The sequence below is a fragment of the Pseudorca crassidens genome, chromosome 11 (genome assembly GCF_039906515.1).
Source record: "Pseudorca crassidens isolate mPseCra1 chromosome 11, mPseCra1.hap1, whole genome shotgun sequence".
Taxonomy (NCBI): domain Eukaryota; kingdom Metazoa; phylum Chordata; class Mammalia; order Artiodactyla; family Delphinidae; genus Pseudorca; species Pseudorca crassidens.
Window position 1 is genome coordinate 24,236,674 of NC_090306.1, and position 16,998 is coordinate 24,253,671.

At 38.2% G+C, this 16,998-nt stretch overlaps 1 protein-coding gene across 1 annotated transcript in view; it reads right to left on the minus strand.

The window, feature by feature from the left end:
• Positions 1-16,998, minus strand: part of OVCH1 (ovochymase 1) — a 67,119-nt gene that overhangs the window by 4,141 nt on the left and 45,980 nt on the right. Inside the window, exons 20-23 of the mRNA XM_067698609.1 lie at positions 16,075-16,214; positions 9,498-9,623; positions 5,739-5,780; positions 4,522-4,746 (exon numbers count right to left, since the gene is read on the minus strand). Of these exons, the coding sequence (XP_067554710.1) occupies positions 4,522-4,746; positions 5,739-5,780; positions 9,498-9,623; positions 16,075-16,214 (533 nt within the window). The remainder of the gene's footprint in view (positions 1-4,521; positions 4,747-5,738; positions 5,781-9,497; positions 9,624-16,074; positions 16,215-16,998) is intronic.

Here is a 16,998-nt window from a genome sequence, read left to right on the forward strand (position 1 = left end):
CGCCATTAATCCCATAAACTTTCTATATCCATCACCCTCTAAGAAAGTGAGAAATTTTGCTGTCAGAAGCAGAGAAATGGGGCAACAGCTAAATTTCTTGTTCTGTTTTGTTTTGAATTATGGGTAATACTAGAATGTGTTTGCAACTGATGAGAATGATAGAGGAGATTGATGAAGTCAGAGAATGAATAACTTAAGGAAACTTATAAGAAGCTGACAACTCTCAAATTTATATCTCAAGCGCAAACTTTAAGAGTTCTGCTTCTAGCTCCCTGTTGCTAACTCAACCTAGATGTATCATGTCATTAAAAATTTAACATGGCTAGATCTCTCCCCACAAATCTATTTCTCCCTCTAGTATTTGCCATCTCTGTAAATGCCACCACCTCCAAAAACCTCATACCATAACTTAGGAGCCATCCTTGATCTGCAGATTTAATGCCACATTCAATCCATCAAGAAATCCTATCAGTTCTATCTCCAGATCTGTCCACGTCACTTGTACTCCTTTGTTGCCATCTTCTTTCAAGGCAACATTATCTATTACCTAAAACAGTACTAATAGAACATTCTGCAATGATGTAAAGTTTAATATGAGTGCTGTCCAGTATGGTAAACTACATGTAGCAATTGAGCACTTGAAGTATGGCTAATACCACATTTCATTTCATTTTAACTAATTTGAATTTAAATGACAACATGGATTAGACATGGATTATAACATGGATTAGTGTAGGTCTAGATTACCATGATAGCCTCATAGCTGCAGACATAATTCACCCTGTCACCCTAAAATCCACTCCCAACATGGCAGTCATAGCAGCCCTCAACTTACTCCCCTGTCAAAAACCTTTAATGACCTCCCATTGGATTGGCATAAAATCCAAACTCCTTACCATAACCTGAGCTGCACAACTAGGCAAAGCCTCCATCTTCTACAACCTCACCTCATTCCTGTCTGTACTCACTCAATCTCCAGCAACTCTGACCTCTGACAGTTTCCCAAGTTACCAAGCTCTTCCCACCTGCAAGGCCATTTTCTCACTTATTTTTTCATCAAATATTTACTAAGTGTTAGGAGTGCTCTAGACACTGGAGATACAGCAGTGAACAAGAGACTAAGTTCTGCTCTCAGGAAATTTTCATTCTGGTGGAGGGAAACAGATTCTAAACAAATAAATATTGATATATACGCTGCCAGGTCATGATAAATGCCAAGAAGGAAAAGTGGAGGAGGGTTATTTAGATTGTGTGATAGAAGAGGCCTTAGATTAGGTAACATTTGAACAGACACCTGAATGAACTGAGGAAGTGAACCTTGAAGTCACCTTGGGGCCAAGCAGGAATATGGTCGGTTAGTCTGAGGAAGAATAAAGAAGCCAGTGTGCCTGGTTTTGGGTGAAGGAGAGGGAGAATGGTAGGAGGTAAGGTCAGATAGGTACTAGACACCTTGGCACCTGCTATTCTGGCCTTGCCTGGCTGTTTCCTTTTCATTCTTTGAATCTTCTGTGACCATATTAACTAAAGCAACTGTTTACCCACTATTATTCCATACTTCTGCTGCAACTTATTTCCTTCAGATTACGTTGACAATCAATAATTATTTGATTGTTATTTATTGTTAAATACTGCTACTAGTTTTCTTCTTCTTTATCATCTGTCTTCCCAAAAGAAGGTGGCAGTGATCATTTCTGAATTGTCTACCATTGTTTCTTCAAGGTGCCTATCACATTAGAAAATGCTCAGTCATGAATGAATTTAACCTGTACGTTTAATATGGTGTTTACTGGTTACTGATGTTTACCTTCATGGGGTAAATGGAAGGAGGAAGACCAGATGAATGTTAATTTTGCTAAGTTCTTTTCATTAAAATATTATAAAAGCATTGCAATGAAGACAACTTGGAGGCTGTGTACCACTCCATTTACATTCACAGAAATAATTAAAAACTAGCTAAAAACTGATAAATTCTATTTAGGTGAGCAAAAAGATTTAGTAAGAAAAGATAACTAAGAGAATATAGACAATGTGGTTCCACATATGGGCTAGCCCTTCTAACTAGCTGGGAGAGTAGCAATGGGGCTCAGTGTTCAACAGTTTAACAATGCTTATAGAAATTGCATATTTCACTGAACTAAAACTATGTAAGTACATAAAAGTATATGAAATAAAACTGTATAAACTAGCAAACTAGTGATAGTGTCCTCACTTTTATATAGAATTATATAAGCTAATTATAGAAATATTAGTTGTCTCATTTGTAATCTTTTGACACCCATGAATTTTTGATTAATCAGAACTTTTAAAGAGGAATAATGTTGTCAGGTTGAGGAATACTAAAGAGTGAGAAAGAGAAATGCAGCCCTGACATCCAAGAACTGGTCCAACACTCACAGCTGGACTGTGTTCTCGTGTTGGACATAAACAATCTCACAGGACATCAACATCAGACAAGACTCTGAATCTATGATAAAATGAGACAAAAACAAGGCCATCTGTAACCAACAAAAATATCAAACATTGACCTCTCATGGCTGAAATGAGAGCTTGCTACGTCTTTACCAATTACAGTTTTATCCTTACTCTAGTCAGGGCTCCCTATGATTGATACACCCAATCATAAAATTGCCCCACTTCCTGCAAGCAATCTAGAGCAAAGTCCACTTCTCTAGACCTTCTCCAAAATTACCCAACCAAAGCCTAAGTACTGTAATAGGTTCTCTCTACCACCCTTTTAACAACGCATGGTTTTCCAGGATATGTGTTTTCCCTCTCCACAATGAATAATAAATCTAACTTGTTCAACTCCAGGTATGTTCCAAGGGTCTCTGGTTGAAAGGCATTCACAAGAGTTAGGGTTGTATGGTTGGATGCTATAGACACCTCATATTAATCTTATGGAGAACTGATAGCTTGATATTTTGTTATCTCCTCCGCCTCCATACTCTCAATTGCTTTAGAATCCTTGGCAGGAACCAAACTCGTTGATAAGAAAAAATTTAGATAACTTTGGAATTTCAAAGCACATTGCTGAACTTACTGGAGTTATAAATCCTAGAATATCATAGGAGTGGTTAAGGTCCCTGGAAAAAGATAGCATCAAAACTCTCCTCTTGGGGCTTCCCTGGTGGCTCAGTGGTTGAGAGACTGTGCCCTGGTCTGGGAAGATCCCACATGCCACGGAGCGGCTGGGCCCGTGAGCCATGGCCGCTGAGCCTGCGCGTCCGGAGCCTGTGCTCCGCAACGGGAGAGGCCACAACAGTGAGAGGCCTGCGTACCACAAAAACAAACAAACAAACAAACTCTCCTCTTGGGGCTTCTGTGGTGGCGCAGTGGTTAAGAGTCCACCTGCCAATGCAGGGGACACGGGTTTGAGCCCTGGTCCAGTAAGATCCCACATGGAGCAACTAAGCCCGTGCACCGCAACTACTGAGCCTGCACCCTAGAGCCCATGAGCCACAACTACTGAGCCCGTATGCCACAACTACTGAAGCTCGCATGCCTAGAGCCCGTGCTCTGCAACGGGAGAAGCCACCGCAATGAGAAGCCCATACACCACAACAAAGAGTAGCCCTGCTCGCTGCAACTAGAGAAAAGCCCCCGCACAGCAACGAAGACCCAACACAGCCAAAAATTAAATAAATAAATAAATTTATAAAAATTTAAAAAAAAAACAAAAAACCTCTCCTCTTGCCCTTTGTGATAGGTGGATTGTAATGGTGTCCTGATTGGCAGAACTGGTTGGAGATTGGAGAAGGTGATACAATATTGAATTACAAAATCTTTGGAAAAGTTCCCTCTATGAGTCAGTCTTAGAACAAGATATTGCCTGACATCCAAACATGGTAGACACCATGTGGTCAATAAATTTCCAAAGATTATTCAAGTTAATTGACCTTTACCTTTTAATAATTTACGCTGGGTCTAACCACCTTTACTGTGAGGATGAAACCTGAGTAAACAAATTTCAAAAAGTTACCTAAAAATGAAGTTTAGGAAATAAAACCTCTTAAAACATATGACCTCCTGAGAAAAACAAAATTAGTGTGCTCCCTAATGGTAAAATGAGATAGGAATCACTGGATGAAATCAAAAAGAGCTGGAGGGGCTTCCCTGGTGGCACAGTGGTTGAGAGTCCGCCTGCTGATGCAGGGGACGCGGGTTCGTGCCCCGGTCCGGGAGGATCCCGCGTGCCGCGGAGCAGCTGGGCCCGTGGGCCATGGCCGCAGAGCCTGCGCGTCCGGAGCCTGTGCTCCGCGGCGGGAGAGGCCACAACGGTGAGAGGCCCGCGTGCCGCAGGAAAAAAAAAAAAGAGCTGGAGTTAAAGGTCAAGATCCAGTGAGTACAGCCTCATGCTCATCCCATTGTGTTCAATAATACTCAGGATTCTGATGAAGAATCAGTGACAACAAATGATATCATTCTAAAGGCAAATATAGGTCATGGTTTCCATATATATGATTATATAAATGCTTATATGAATGCCACTCAGTGCAGGACATTTAAGAAAGTTCAGTTTACCAAGTAATCTTGATTGCTGATCTGGTCCGTCATAAATATTGAAGTAATCCCATTCACAGTTCCAAGATTCTTCTGTTATAAAGCCTTTAATCACTGCTTTCATTTTATTTCCTGACATAGAATAAAAAGTCCAAGTGCAGTTCAGCATGTTAGGATAAGTGTTAGGATAATTGGGAGATGTGATCTCAATAGAGCTAACTGGAATCAAATCCAATACTGGACATCCTTGAGGCAAAAAGAAAAAAAAAAAAACATTTAATGCAATAATGAAGGATCTGGTTTTAATGTCTACAACTAGGTCATTAAAACCTAAACTATAGTGTACTTTTATAAAGTTCTATCACTATTTTTTTTTGCTTCCATAGCTTCTTATATGGTGACCCAGGGTTTAAATGACTTGTTTTGAAAAACTGACACCTCCCAAAAGAAGACAGGTTAAAGTTCTTTGACTTTAATTCACAAACTGTGAACCACTAAGTCAACCATATCTACATTTCAATGTAGTTTTGTTGCTCATTTTTAGCACACAATCTTCTAAATCCCCGAGTAAATTAAACACTCCTAAAATTCAGCCTACACTTCAAATTACAATCATTTATTTGGTAGGGAAATTTGGATTACTCTCAGATAGTTGAAACTAGGATATGAAGGTTCACAAGGGCCAAGGGGCTACTACACCAAAAAGAGAATTGAGGAATTCAGTGACATTTTGGGTTTACTCCAAATGCTCTAGGTATTACCCAACCTAAAGTTAATGTCATCCAAAAACATTTACTTCATCAATAATCTTATCATTTTTGTTTCACTATGCAATGGCCCAGCCAAAAAAGAAAAAGAGAGAGAGATACATGCACAATCCAAAAGACATAAAATATATGGAAAGAATGTTAACGAATAATAGAATTAAAATTGTTAGGGAAACTCCCATAAACAAAACGTGTTTTTTACCCATTAATTAGATAGGGCGCTACCTTGTTACTCTCTACTCCGTGATCTGACCCAGGTCTCCACCACCCCCAAAGTTTGACACTCAGAAAACTAGTACAAGTCCATATTTCACTATAAAGCAAATAGAATAAGGACACAACACTTGAAAGTTTTTGATAGCAGCCAGAGTATACTTCTTCCTAAACAGTGTTTAGCACCAAAGATATTCCTCACTCTTATTTCCATAATATCAGGTAAACAAAGCCAAGACAATGAAGCCAATTCCTTACCTCCTTTATCCTCTTTACCATTAATTTTTCCTTTCACAGAATCTAGAATAAGAGAATATTCAAGGTCAATATATCCTATGTAATACTTTATATTTTATTCTTTTGTTTAAGTGATACATTTACATTGTAGAAAATTTCAAAAAAAAAAAAAAACAGATTTCAAAGAAGAAAATAAAAGTCTCCTGTAGTCCCATCCTATAACCAATACTCATATTTTAATGTAACTCCTGCTTTTTCCTAAGCTATAGTATATACATTTTTTAATTGTATTTCATTTTACACCATTGTAACCTCCCCTACCCCCAATTGTGAATATTTTTCCATACTACTAAATATTGCACATACATTTTAATGGTTTTATATATTTTACTCACATAGATATAACAATTTCTACTGATATATTTTAATTTGTAATCTCAAGAATATGAATGATGAGTCAGATCTTTAACAAACCTCACACATGGGGTAAATCTGTTACATTTCTGCTGTTGTTAGAAAAATGTCTGCACTAAAGCTTTTCTATGTTTGAAAACAGAAATTGAACATGTGTACGAAGTCTGCTGAGTTGACTTCTATTCATCTTTTAGCTCTAAGCCAAAGGGATTTCTATAAGCAAAACAGATGTATTTCTTACCCATTTATTAGATAGGGAGCTACCTCCTTACTCTCTACTCACTAATCTACCCCAGCTAGGATGTCATTTCCTTTATTCAAACAATTCTTGAACATCATCTATTTGCTAGGCATGTTGTACATTTTGGAGATAACAGCCATGGGGCATGCTTGGTGTGTCTGGGGAACAGCGGGAAGGATGGTGTAGAGTGAGCGCTGGGGAAAATGGCAGGAGAAGTAGTCAAGGAGGTAGCCAAGAGCCAGATCATATAGAATCTTATAGGTCACTGTAAGGACTTTTACTAAGAGTGAGCAGGGAAAATATTGAAAGATTATAAGCAGAGGAGTAACATGATCTGAATTATTCTTTTTAAAATGATTATTCTGGCTGTTATGAGTAAAACAGACTAAAAAAAGGCTTGTGTCAGAATGTCATAGTGATGTTGAGAGGTAGTTGGATTCCAGATCAGTTTTGCTGAAGGCCTACAGATTAACTAAATCCAATGAGAGATGTGAGAAGAAAAGTCAAAGATGACCGAGATAATGGCTTGAGCAATTAATTATTAAACTGTTGTTGCCATCTACTGAAGTGGGGAAGATTGGTGGAGGAAGAATTTGGAGACAGGGGTAGGAAATCAAGACTTGAATTCTGGTCATGTTAAGTTTGAGATGCTTATTAGATATCCAAATGAAGAGGGAGGCAATTGGATATATAGCACTGTAGTTCAGATGGTGGCGCAGTGGTTGAGAGTCCGCCTGCCGATGCAGGGGACGCGGGTTCGTGTCCCGGTCCGGGAGGATCCCACGTGCCGCGAAGCGGCTGGGCCCGTGAGCCATGGCCGCTGAGCCTGCGCGTCCGGAGCCTGTGCTCCGCAACGGGAGAGGCCGCAGCAGTGAGAGGCCCACGAACCGCAAAAAAAAAAAAAAAAAAAAAAAAAAAAAGAAGTTGGGACTGGAGATACACTTTGGGAGTTATCTGTGTAAAGTGGTATTTAAAACTAGGGATTGGGTGAGATCATTTAAGAGTGACTACAGGCAGAGAAGAAAAGAAAGTCAAGGACTGGGTCCTGGGACACCTCAACTTTTAATAATAGAGAAAAGGAGGTGCAACCAGCCAAGAGACTCCAAGGAGACCAGTGAAGTAAGAGGATAGCCAAGAAACAGTGGTTTCCTGGAGGCCATGACAAATGAAACTTCAGAAGGAAGAAGAGCTTATCCGTGCCAAATGCAGCTATTAGGACTGAGAAGTGACTGTTGGATCTGAACATTTGGAGGTCACTGGTAGCTTTGGCAAGAACACTGTCTGGGGAATGGTAAGAAAGGAAGGCTTATGGGAATGGATTCAAGAAAAAATGAAAGGGTAAAAGGGTAGACAGTGAGTAGAAATACATTTCAAGGTATTTTGCTGGGCTTCCCTGGTGGCGCGGTGGTTGAGGGTCCGCCTGGCGATGCAGGGGACACGGGTTCGTGCCCCGGTCCGGGAAGATCCCACATGCCGCGGAGCGGCTGGGCCCGTGAGCCATGGCCGCTGAGCCTGCGTATCCGGAGCCTGTGCTCCGAAACGGCAGAGGCCACAACAGTAACAGGCCCACGTACCACAAAAAAAAAAAAAAAAAAAAAGGTTTTGCTGTAAGAGAACAAAGAAATTAAAGTTTTCCTAGAATTCCACGCCCATCCTTTACCGAACTAAATAAGATATCTCCTTCAAAACTTAATATAGTTGTTTTTTCACTCTATATTTTTCTGAGATTATTTGATTAGTTGACTGAAAGAAAAATGCACAACCTAAGAGCTATGAGTTTGTTTTACTCAGGGTCTTACTGAGGACAACCACCCAGTAGCTCTGAGGAAGCTGTTCCGAAGAGGTAGGGGGAGAAGCCAGCTTAAATGTGATTTTGGCTAGGGTATATGTGCAGTCAAGCACATGTCTTGATAAAACACTACTGCTAGTCACAAAGAACAGAGATCTGAAGTTAATGATTTTAGTGCTTTTCTGTGTATGGGAAAATGCAAAATCTGGGTTCATTAAAATTCTTCCTGAGATATACATCTAATTCTGCAAGGGGCCTGCTTTTCCAAAGCACAGAGCATCCTGTTATCACCTTAGTTTCTTCCCTCTGAAGCACAGAATACACTGTCCATCAGCTACTGCAGTGGCTTAATCATGGCAGAACTGGGTGCTAAGCAACAATCTCTGTCCTTCTCTGTTTACAGATTACTGACTATCTCCCCCACTAGACTATAAACTCTTCTAGGGCAGGGACTGTCTTGCTCATTGGTGAATCCTCAGTGCTTTAAACATGGCCTGGCATAAGTTTAAAACAATTTGTTGATAGTCTGAATAATTAAAGGCTTAAATGTGAGATTTTATTCTATTTTATGTTAGCCCCGTATGGTATGCTTTCACTTACATAATTTGAACTTGATGCAAATCTTCTTTGTGTTCTCCATACAACATTTCTCACATTATCAGACTAAAAAATATAATGTTTTTTGTAGAAATATTTCTACAATTGTATTCCAAGTAACAATTTTAATGAGTATGAATTGATTAATCTTAAGGACTAGAGCAATTCTAATAACTATTCAGAATTAAGCATAATTGCAAATGCTTTTTCCATGATACCCAATTTCCATAATTTGCAAAAGTTCCAATTTTCATAATGCTGTCTATCCCTTCATCAAAACTATAGGAATGTTGGGCAAAGCATATTTTTCAATAATCTGGCTACAACTAATATATATGAACTATCCACCAAACAAGTGTTAAAAAAAGAATCAATTACTCTTGATATTAGTACATTAAGGAAATGAATTTCAAAATAGAAAAATTACTTGAAACTTTTAGGCTAGGGATAAAAGTTTCCTACTGTATTTTTACAATATTCCAAGTATACAGAAAACTAGACAAAATTATTAGTTGCTGTAAGAAAAAATGAAAAATCTGATCAATCTTATGCCTTAAGGAGGTTTAGCTTGAGGCCTCCACAGAGGTCACAATCTTAAATATTGTTTTTTTCTTCTCCCCTATAGCTGACAAATGAAATAAAGAATTCAAGTCTCTTTATTTGATAACACATATTTTCTAATAAAGCAAAATAAGACAAACATACACAAAAACAAATATGAAAAAAGTAATAGACTTACCAGACATATGAAAAGAATATCTCAAAGAAAATTTTTTCATGGCCAAACTGGCATTGTATGTGAAAAACAACATCATAAGAGGACCATGAGATTTTAATGAAGGTGAATCTCCTTCACATAGATTTCCTAGACAAAAATATAAATAAATTTTTACTATTCATCACTTTTGCTCATATTGAGCAAAGTGAAAGGAAAAAAATCCTATTTTTAATACAAATTTATACTGTATCCCCTACCAACAATATAAAAATGGGAAAATTAAGCAAAATAAAACCTAATTAGAATAGAGAGAGATGTTCCAGATTCTTGAGTGTAAGCAGTTCTAAGAAAGTGGTTCCAAACCAACTAGGACACTGTATCCAGTTCTTGTACTGTCTGAAATACTTAGGTAGGTCTTTTTAAAGCCATATAATATAAAAGAAGGTAACATGGTTGATACCGAGCAGGGCCCTGTGGGGCTCCTGAGCACAAAGGCTTTCTGTGTCCCCGTTTCTTGAATTACAGGAAACAGCCTCCATTCAGCCTCCATGACCTTCCCTGAGTTTCAAAGGGCAGATTCAAGCAGTTGCTAATGAGGAAAGGGAGGGGATGCGAGACCAGGGAGAAACAAACTGTCAGGAGAAACAATAGTACAGCCTGGTTGGGGCAAGGTCCTGGCTCCCCGTCAACGCATACCCACAGCAATATCTTTGAGCTGTTCTGCAGATACTGAAACCCCCTCCAGGTAGGAGAAGTTAACAATTAACCATGGTATGCTGCCCTGCAAGCACATAGGCCCCAGACTAGTTGGAACCTGAAGGTTGATGATGCTGACTCCTACTTACCTCACCACCAACCGATCAGAAGAATGTCCACGAGCTGATCATGCCCTCTTTAAACCATTACTATAAAACTTCTCACTACCCTCTCCAAGTGGGAACACATGGTTTTGAGGGCATTAGCCCACTGTGGCCCCCTTTGCCTTGCACAGCAATAAAGCTATTCTTTTCTACCTCACCCAAAACTGTCTCCAAGATTTAATTTGGTCTCGAGGTACAGAGGCTGGTTTCAGTCTAGCTAGGTCATCAGGGAACTAAAAAAATGTTTTTGTCACTCAACTGAAATAACTACATATAAGGGAGTATATTTGAGCCTTAGCTACATACAACCTTCATTTATCCACAGCACAGCCAAATGAATAAGAGGCAAGGTACAGTAACTGGCATGAAAGTCAAAACCACTAGCTGGTGTAAATGAAATTTTTTTAGGCAATAGTTCTTAGAGGTCTCCTGTGAATCAGAATCCTAGGGCTAATTAGCAATGGTTTCACTCAACCTCCCATCACCCCTGGATTTCTAAAGCATCCTTCAGAAGATGATGGAGACTGATCCTCACTGATGGTTCTCTCTCTTGTGAGGCTGCTGCTAATAGCCAGACTGCTGTCATGAAGTTCTCTGTAACTGCTACCCTATGAATCTAGTTCAGCTTCTAGAACAAAACATTTTTCGTTCATCTTTTGCTTTTTATTTATTTTTTTAAAATAACTTTATTTATTTTTGGCTGCATTGGGTCTTCGTTGCTGCGCGTGGGCTTTCTCTAGTTGCAGTGCGCGGGCTTCTCATTGTGGTGGCCTCTCGTTGTGGAGCACGGGCTCTAGGCATGCGGGCTTCAGTAGTTGTGGCACACAGGCTTAGTTGCTCCATGGCATGTAGGATCTTCCCAGACCAGAGCTCGAACCTGTGTCCCCTGCATTGGCAGGCGGATTCTTAACCACTGCTCCACCAGGGAAGTCCCTCATCTTTTGCTCTTTATAGTTTTCTTTAAGATAAGAATGTTTAACCATTCTCTGGAGAAAATTTGGAGAATTTAAAAAATAATTACTTATAATCTTGCAATCTAGAAATATCCACTTAAACATATTGGTGTGTTTCCCCTTAGACCTTTACTTAAGTCATATATAGCACTTTTTTAAAAAAATTAAAATATACTGTGTAATTTTTTCATTCCAATCTTCTCACTTAATATTGTTAACACAAGTTCATGTGCCCGACGCACGGTGAGGCCAAACAAACTGAAATGTCGAAGTTTGGAGCAGAGAAAGGTTTACTGCAAGGCCATGCAAGACTCATGCCCTAAAAAGCCTCAAGCTCCCCGAAGGGTTTAGGGAAAGCATTTTTAAAAGTCAGGTTGGTGGGGTGGGGGTGGGGTGTCGCAGGGTATGTGATCAGATTGCGCACAATTCTCTGATTGCCTGATGATGAGGGAACAGGGTGATGTCACGGGGGTTAACTTTATCAGTCCTTAGGCTCCAGGAGGCCTGGGGCTCTGTGCTCATGGTCATCAAGTAGTTAACATCTTCCATTTAGTGGGGGGGGGGGGGGGGGGGGGTGTTGGTGGTCCACATCTAAAACAACTCAGGAAATTTGCAGAATATGGGGGGGAAGGCCTGTCCCGGGAAGGCCCTATAGGATTCTGCTCAGTTACAATATTACATGTAAGAGTTTTCTGTCTTCTAAAAAAGTTAGCTGAAAATATTTTATTTAGTGGTGGCATAATATTTTATCCTATGGATTTACTATACTTTTCTTAACCAATTTCCTATTTAGATCCTTTTTTTTTTTGGCCATTATCATAAATAACACCAGCTGAATGAATATCTTACACATAAATGTAAAGCATATTTTTTATAAATATGGGTAAAAATAGAAACGCTGAATAAAAGGTTATAGATTTATAGCTTTTGAAAAACATTTCTATATCTTCCTCCAGAAAGCATACGACATATTATACCTAAACAACAACCTGAAAATGTCTGTTACACTGCATTTTGTTTACTAAGTATAATCATTCTTCAAATCTTTTTTGTCAGTTAAGTAGGTAAAAATTTTTTTCATTTCCGTTTTAAAGAGGCTAAGTATTTTTTCTCACATGTATTTATTTATCTATGAATTGCTCATTCAGATCACTTGCCCATTTTTATATTAAGGTATATCTGGGAAAATAATAATTCTGAATTGTGTTTTAAAATTAATTGATTAAACTCTTATTGTACTATTTAAAAATTGTTTTATGTTAGGGATCCTCTTAATTCTAAAGGAATATAGCTGTGCTTTACAATTGTTGAGTCAGGGTTTATTATCATAAGGTTGATGATTCAAATCTGCTCCCTGTGACAAACCATTTCTAAGTTTAACTGTTCATACACGGTATTTTCTGAAACAAACATTCTAACAAAAGCAGTTATAACACACATAGTTTCAAGTCAACAATTCTAGAACTGTTAAGCTTTTCACTATTATAGGAAAACTGCCCTTTTTAGTAAACAGATGGCCAGAGGATCACTTCATTGTGACAAGAGACAAAATAAGGAGAGATTTAATTTAGATTGTATAGTAACTGATATGCAAATATTCATTAACCTTTCTTATCTATCAAAAGGGGTTAAGGGTTAATCCAGTGCTTTTTGTTTTCAAAATCACTTGGGTCAATAGTTTGTAATTCTTTTGGAACATGAACAAAAGACTCAAAAGCCTTGGGAACTCTGGTTTTAACCGAAATCTATTCAAGGCTGAGTCAAAGATATTTGGGCCTGTAAATTAATTTTATTTTACAGATGTGGGCTTTTCTAATACTGATTTGTAAACATTCCCTATATTAATTACCTTAAGCCTTTCTCAGAGTTGTTGAAAATCTTCAGTTTGTTATTTGCTTTTTAATTTTGTTTCTGTTGAAGAAAAGTTTTTAGTTATAAAGGAGGCTATTGATAATTTCCTATTTTCTTCGATTGCTTTTACACAAGAAGATCCTTCTCCATCCATAACTAATTGCTTATTTTTTAAACCTTTAGTGGCTTAAGAAAAATGCTTAACTCTTTAATCAACTGTTCTATGAGGTGAGAGAGAATATAATTTATATTTTCCTCCCTGATTTGTAATGCCAAATTTATCACATATAAATGCCTTATAGTTTCTTGTGCCCCTTCTGGTCTATTTATTTCTAGTCATGTGTGTCTATTCTTGTACCAGTACTACCCTGTTTTAATTATCATTATTTTAAAGTATGTTTTAATACTGATAATTCACCTCATCATCTGGTCATTTTTTCCCCAAAAACATTTTCAGTTAGTTCTGTTTATTTTAAGGATAAACTTTAGAGTTATTATCAATTTCCTCCTCACTCTCCAAAAACAATTCCCATTGGGATTTTGCTATATTTATAAATTAATTTGGGGTGAATTAATGTTAATTTTGTCTTCCAGTTTTAGAACATGGTCTTTTCTCTATTCAGATCTGTGTGTGTGTGTGTGTGTAAATTTCACATTTGCACAATAAAACTCACATTTCATTTTAAGGTTATTCCTAGTTACATGGTTTTTGTTGCTAATTATGACTGAAGTGATTTTTCCATTATATCTTTTAACTAATTTTTACTGGGATGGTTTTGAGGATACGATTATTGTATCATTAATTTATATCTATTTTTTCCTGATTTGACCTAGTTTTAAGATAGATAATACATTTTCAATATTAAACTATTCGTGCATTCTTGGCATATAGCATAGTCGGTTATGTTAAAAATATTCATTCAATAACCTATTGACCTCAAAAATTGAGTTAACTCCTATAGGCTATGAGTCTTATGTGCAAAAATTGAAATAGTCATAAAATTTTTGTGGAAGAAGATAGGAAATATTACATGTTTTGTGAACTAATTCTAAGTAAAGAACAAATTCTAAGTAAAGAACAACAGATATATAGTTCATTAATTCTATAAATTATAACTGATATAACTAATGTACTGTTTTCCATTTTTCTTCATTTCTTTGTTCTTCCAAACTGTGTGTTCTCCAACACCCCATTGATGGAGAGGCAATAGGGAAACAACAGTCTAATCTTTTCTTCTAAGCACCACAATTTTAAGAATATGAATTAAAATGTATAATTCTAATTCAAACACAGCAGAAACTTGGTTTCTTTTATATTGGTTAACATGCATTCTCTCATTTAATTCTCAAATTAATCTCATGAAGCAGTACAAGTAACAGGTATTCTGTAAGGCAAGAAGCATAGATAATTTCCAAGGATACTGGGCCTAGATGCTATAGTCTCCCCACAAGAAGCTAAGCCCTTATTGATGTTATGTTGACTCAGGAACCAGGAAAGCTCCATGTTTACTAACATTCCCTTAAGTAAAAACACAAAGATTGTTAATACACCTGCTTCTGGGATGGTAATGTAAGCCCGAAGAATAAAAGGACAGTGGGTTAGCAATTGGCTATTTTATCAACTCTGGCAGGGCTCTACCTACATGGAGAGTGACACTGGCATCTGGGTCCTTTCTAAAGAGTCAAAGGCCAGGAAAATGCCACACATCCTCTCCCTCTGGGAGTCACCTTGTTACCTTAGGCATCTGTATCTCTGACTTAAGCAAATTGAGAATTTTCTGTCACTGTTGTGGCCTCTCCCGTTGCGGAGCACAGGCTCCGGATGCACAGGCTCAGCGGCCATGGCTCACAGGCCTAGCCGCTCCGCGGCATGTGGGATCTTCCCAGACCAGAGCACGAACCCGTGTCCCCTGCATCGGCAGGCAGACTCTCAACCACTGTGCCACCAGGGAAGCCCTAAATTGGGAATTTTTAATGCCCATGTATCTGTGTGTGCTGGTGATGGCAGAGTGTCTCTTCTTTTAAATCACACAAAAAGTTACAGGTAGATTATCTTCATGTCACAAATGAGGACAGTGATTCTTAGAAAGCTTTGGGAACATTCCCAAAGTCACTGAATTACTATGTGGTAGAACTGTGATCTACTGGACGCAGGACCGTCAGATTCCAGAACTCTAGGCTGCTATATCCGGGTATATTGGGTAACATCAGTCTGCCAGCCCAAACCCTGTTTCCATTTCCCTTTTCTCTAGTCATCTCCCAGTTAGGTATGGCCATGTGACAAATCTGGCCAAAGTGACTTAAATTTGCTACAGGATTCCTGGAAACGTATTTGCTTTCTCCTTGGTGATAATCCTTCCCTGTGCCCCTTCTTCCTTTTTCCTCCAGTGTAATGGTGACAACTGAGATAGCCATTATGGAACCATTAGGAAAAGGCCAAGAGAATTGCAGTAATGCCATTCTTCACAGAGTTGAACTGTTGAGCTGTGGTGCATCTGCATCCCTCTGGATTTCTCTTTCTTTCAGAATAATAAATTTAAGTCACTGTAATCAGGTTTTCGGTTACTATCTAATTGACAAACCCATTTAATGCCTTTCCTGTGAACATTATTTTGCCTGATTAATATTATATTCTCAATTTTCTTGTGTTACATTTGTCTAAGGCTGTTTATCCTTTATTTTTAGTATTTCTGGGCAAGTGTAATCTAGGTATGACCCAAGTAAACAGCATATAGTTGGGTTTCCTTTTTAACTTAATCAGAGAGTGTTACGTTAATTTCAATTACAATAAAAAATAGTAACAGTAAGGCTATTTCAATATCACATAAGAGACTAATTTATGTCATCTCTAATTCACACATTGAATATAAAACACTCTAAGAATATTTTGTGAAAGAAAATCAATAGCATAGTTCTTCACAGGAAATTAGTTACCTATTAATTTTTTGCCTGATCCAAATCCTTCGTAAACCAACAGGTGACCCTGACAGGCCAAGGGCATTGGTTGCATCTGGAAGTTGACAATATCAAGGCGAATGATGTGATTTGAAGGGGCCAATAATCTCCAGTGGCAGCTGTAGCACAGATGAAAGAAAGTCAGAAATGACTTCTAAATAGCATATGTTGTTGTTTACTTTGTTCATAATTCAATGCATCACTCAGTGAGTCACTGTTATTGACTCTACCTGCTTCTTCTGTGCTTAAGGTGAAAAAAAGATTTAAACTATAACAATTAAAAATATTTTCTAATACTGAATTTGTCAAAAGTTCACCCGTTATGGTGAATGGTTGATCAATAACTTGTATTTTATAAATTCTGATTGGCAGCCTATAAGAGTTAAAGAAGTATTCTTGTCCCAAACTTCCCCAAATCACATAAATTTACTTAGGATTGATACTATATGAATCTTCAATTTTTTTGTTTCTCATTTTAAATTTATTCTAATGTTTAATTCAGGGAACGTTCTCTTTCCACTGTGGCTTTTTTTTTTTTTTTTTTTTTTTTTTGCAGTACGCAGACCTCTCACCACTGCGGCCTCTCCCGCTGCAGAGCACAGGCTCCAGATGCGCAGGCCCAGCGGCCATGGCCCACAGGTCCAGCCACTCCACGGCACGTGGGATCCTCCCGGACTGGGGCACAAACCCGTGTCCCCTGCATCGGCAGGCGGACTCTCAACCACTGCACCACCAGGGAAGCCCCCTCCACTGTGGCATTTTAAGAACCATTTATTGAGTACCTACTATGTGCAAGAAGCTTTTAGGTACATTATTTCAATCTCCAAAACTCTTTGATAGAGATTTGACTTTCCACTTTACCTAATAAATAGTCTCTTTTGTTAGGAAAGTACAATTTATCAA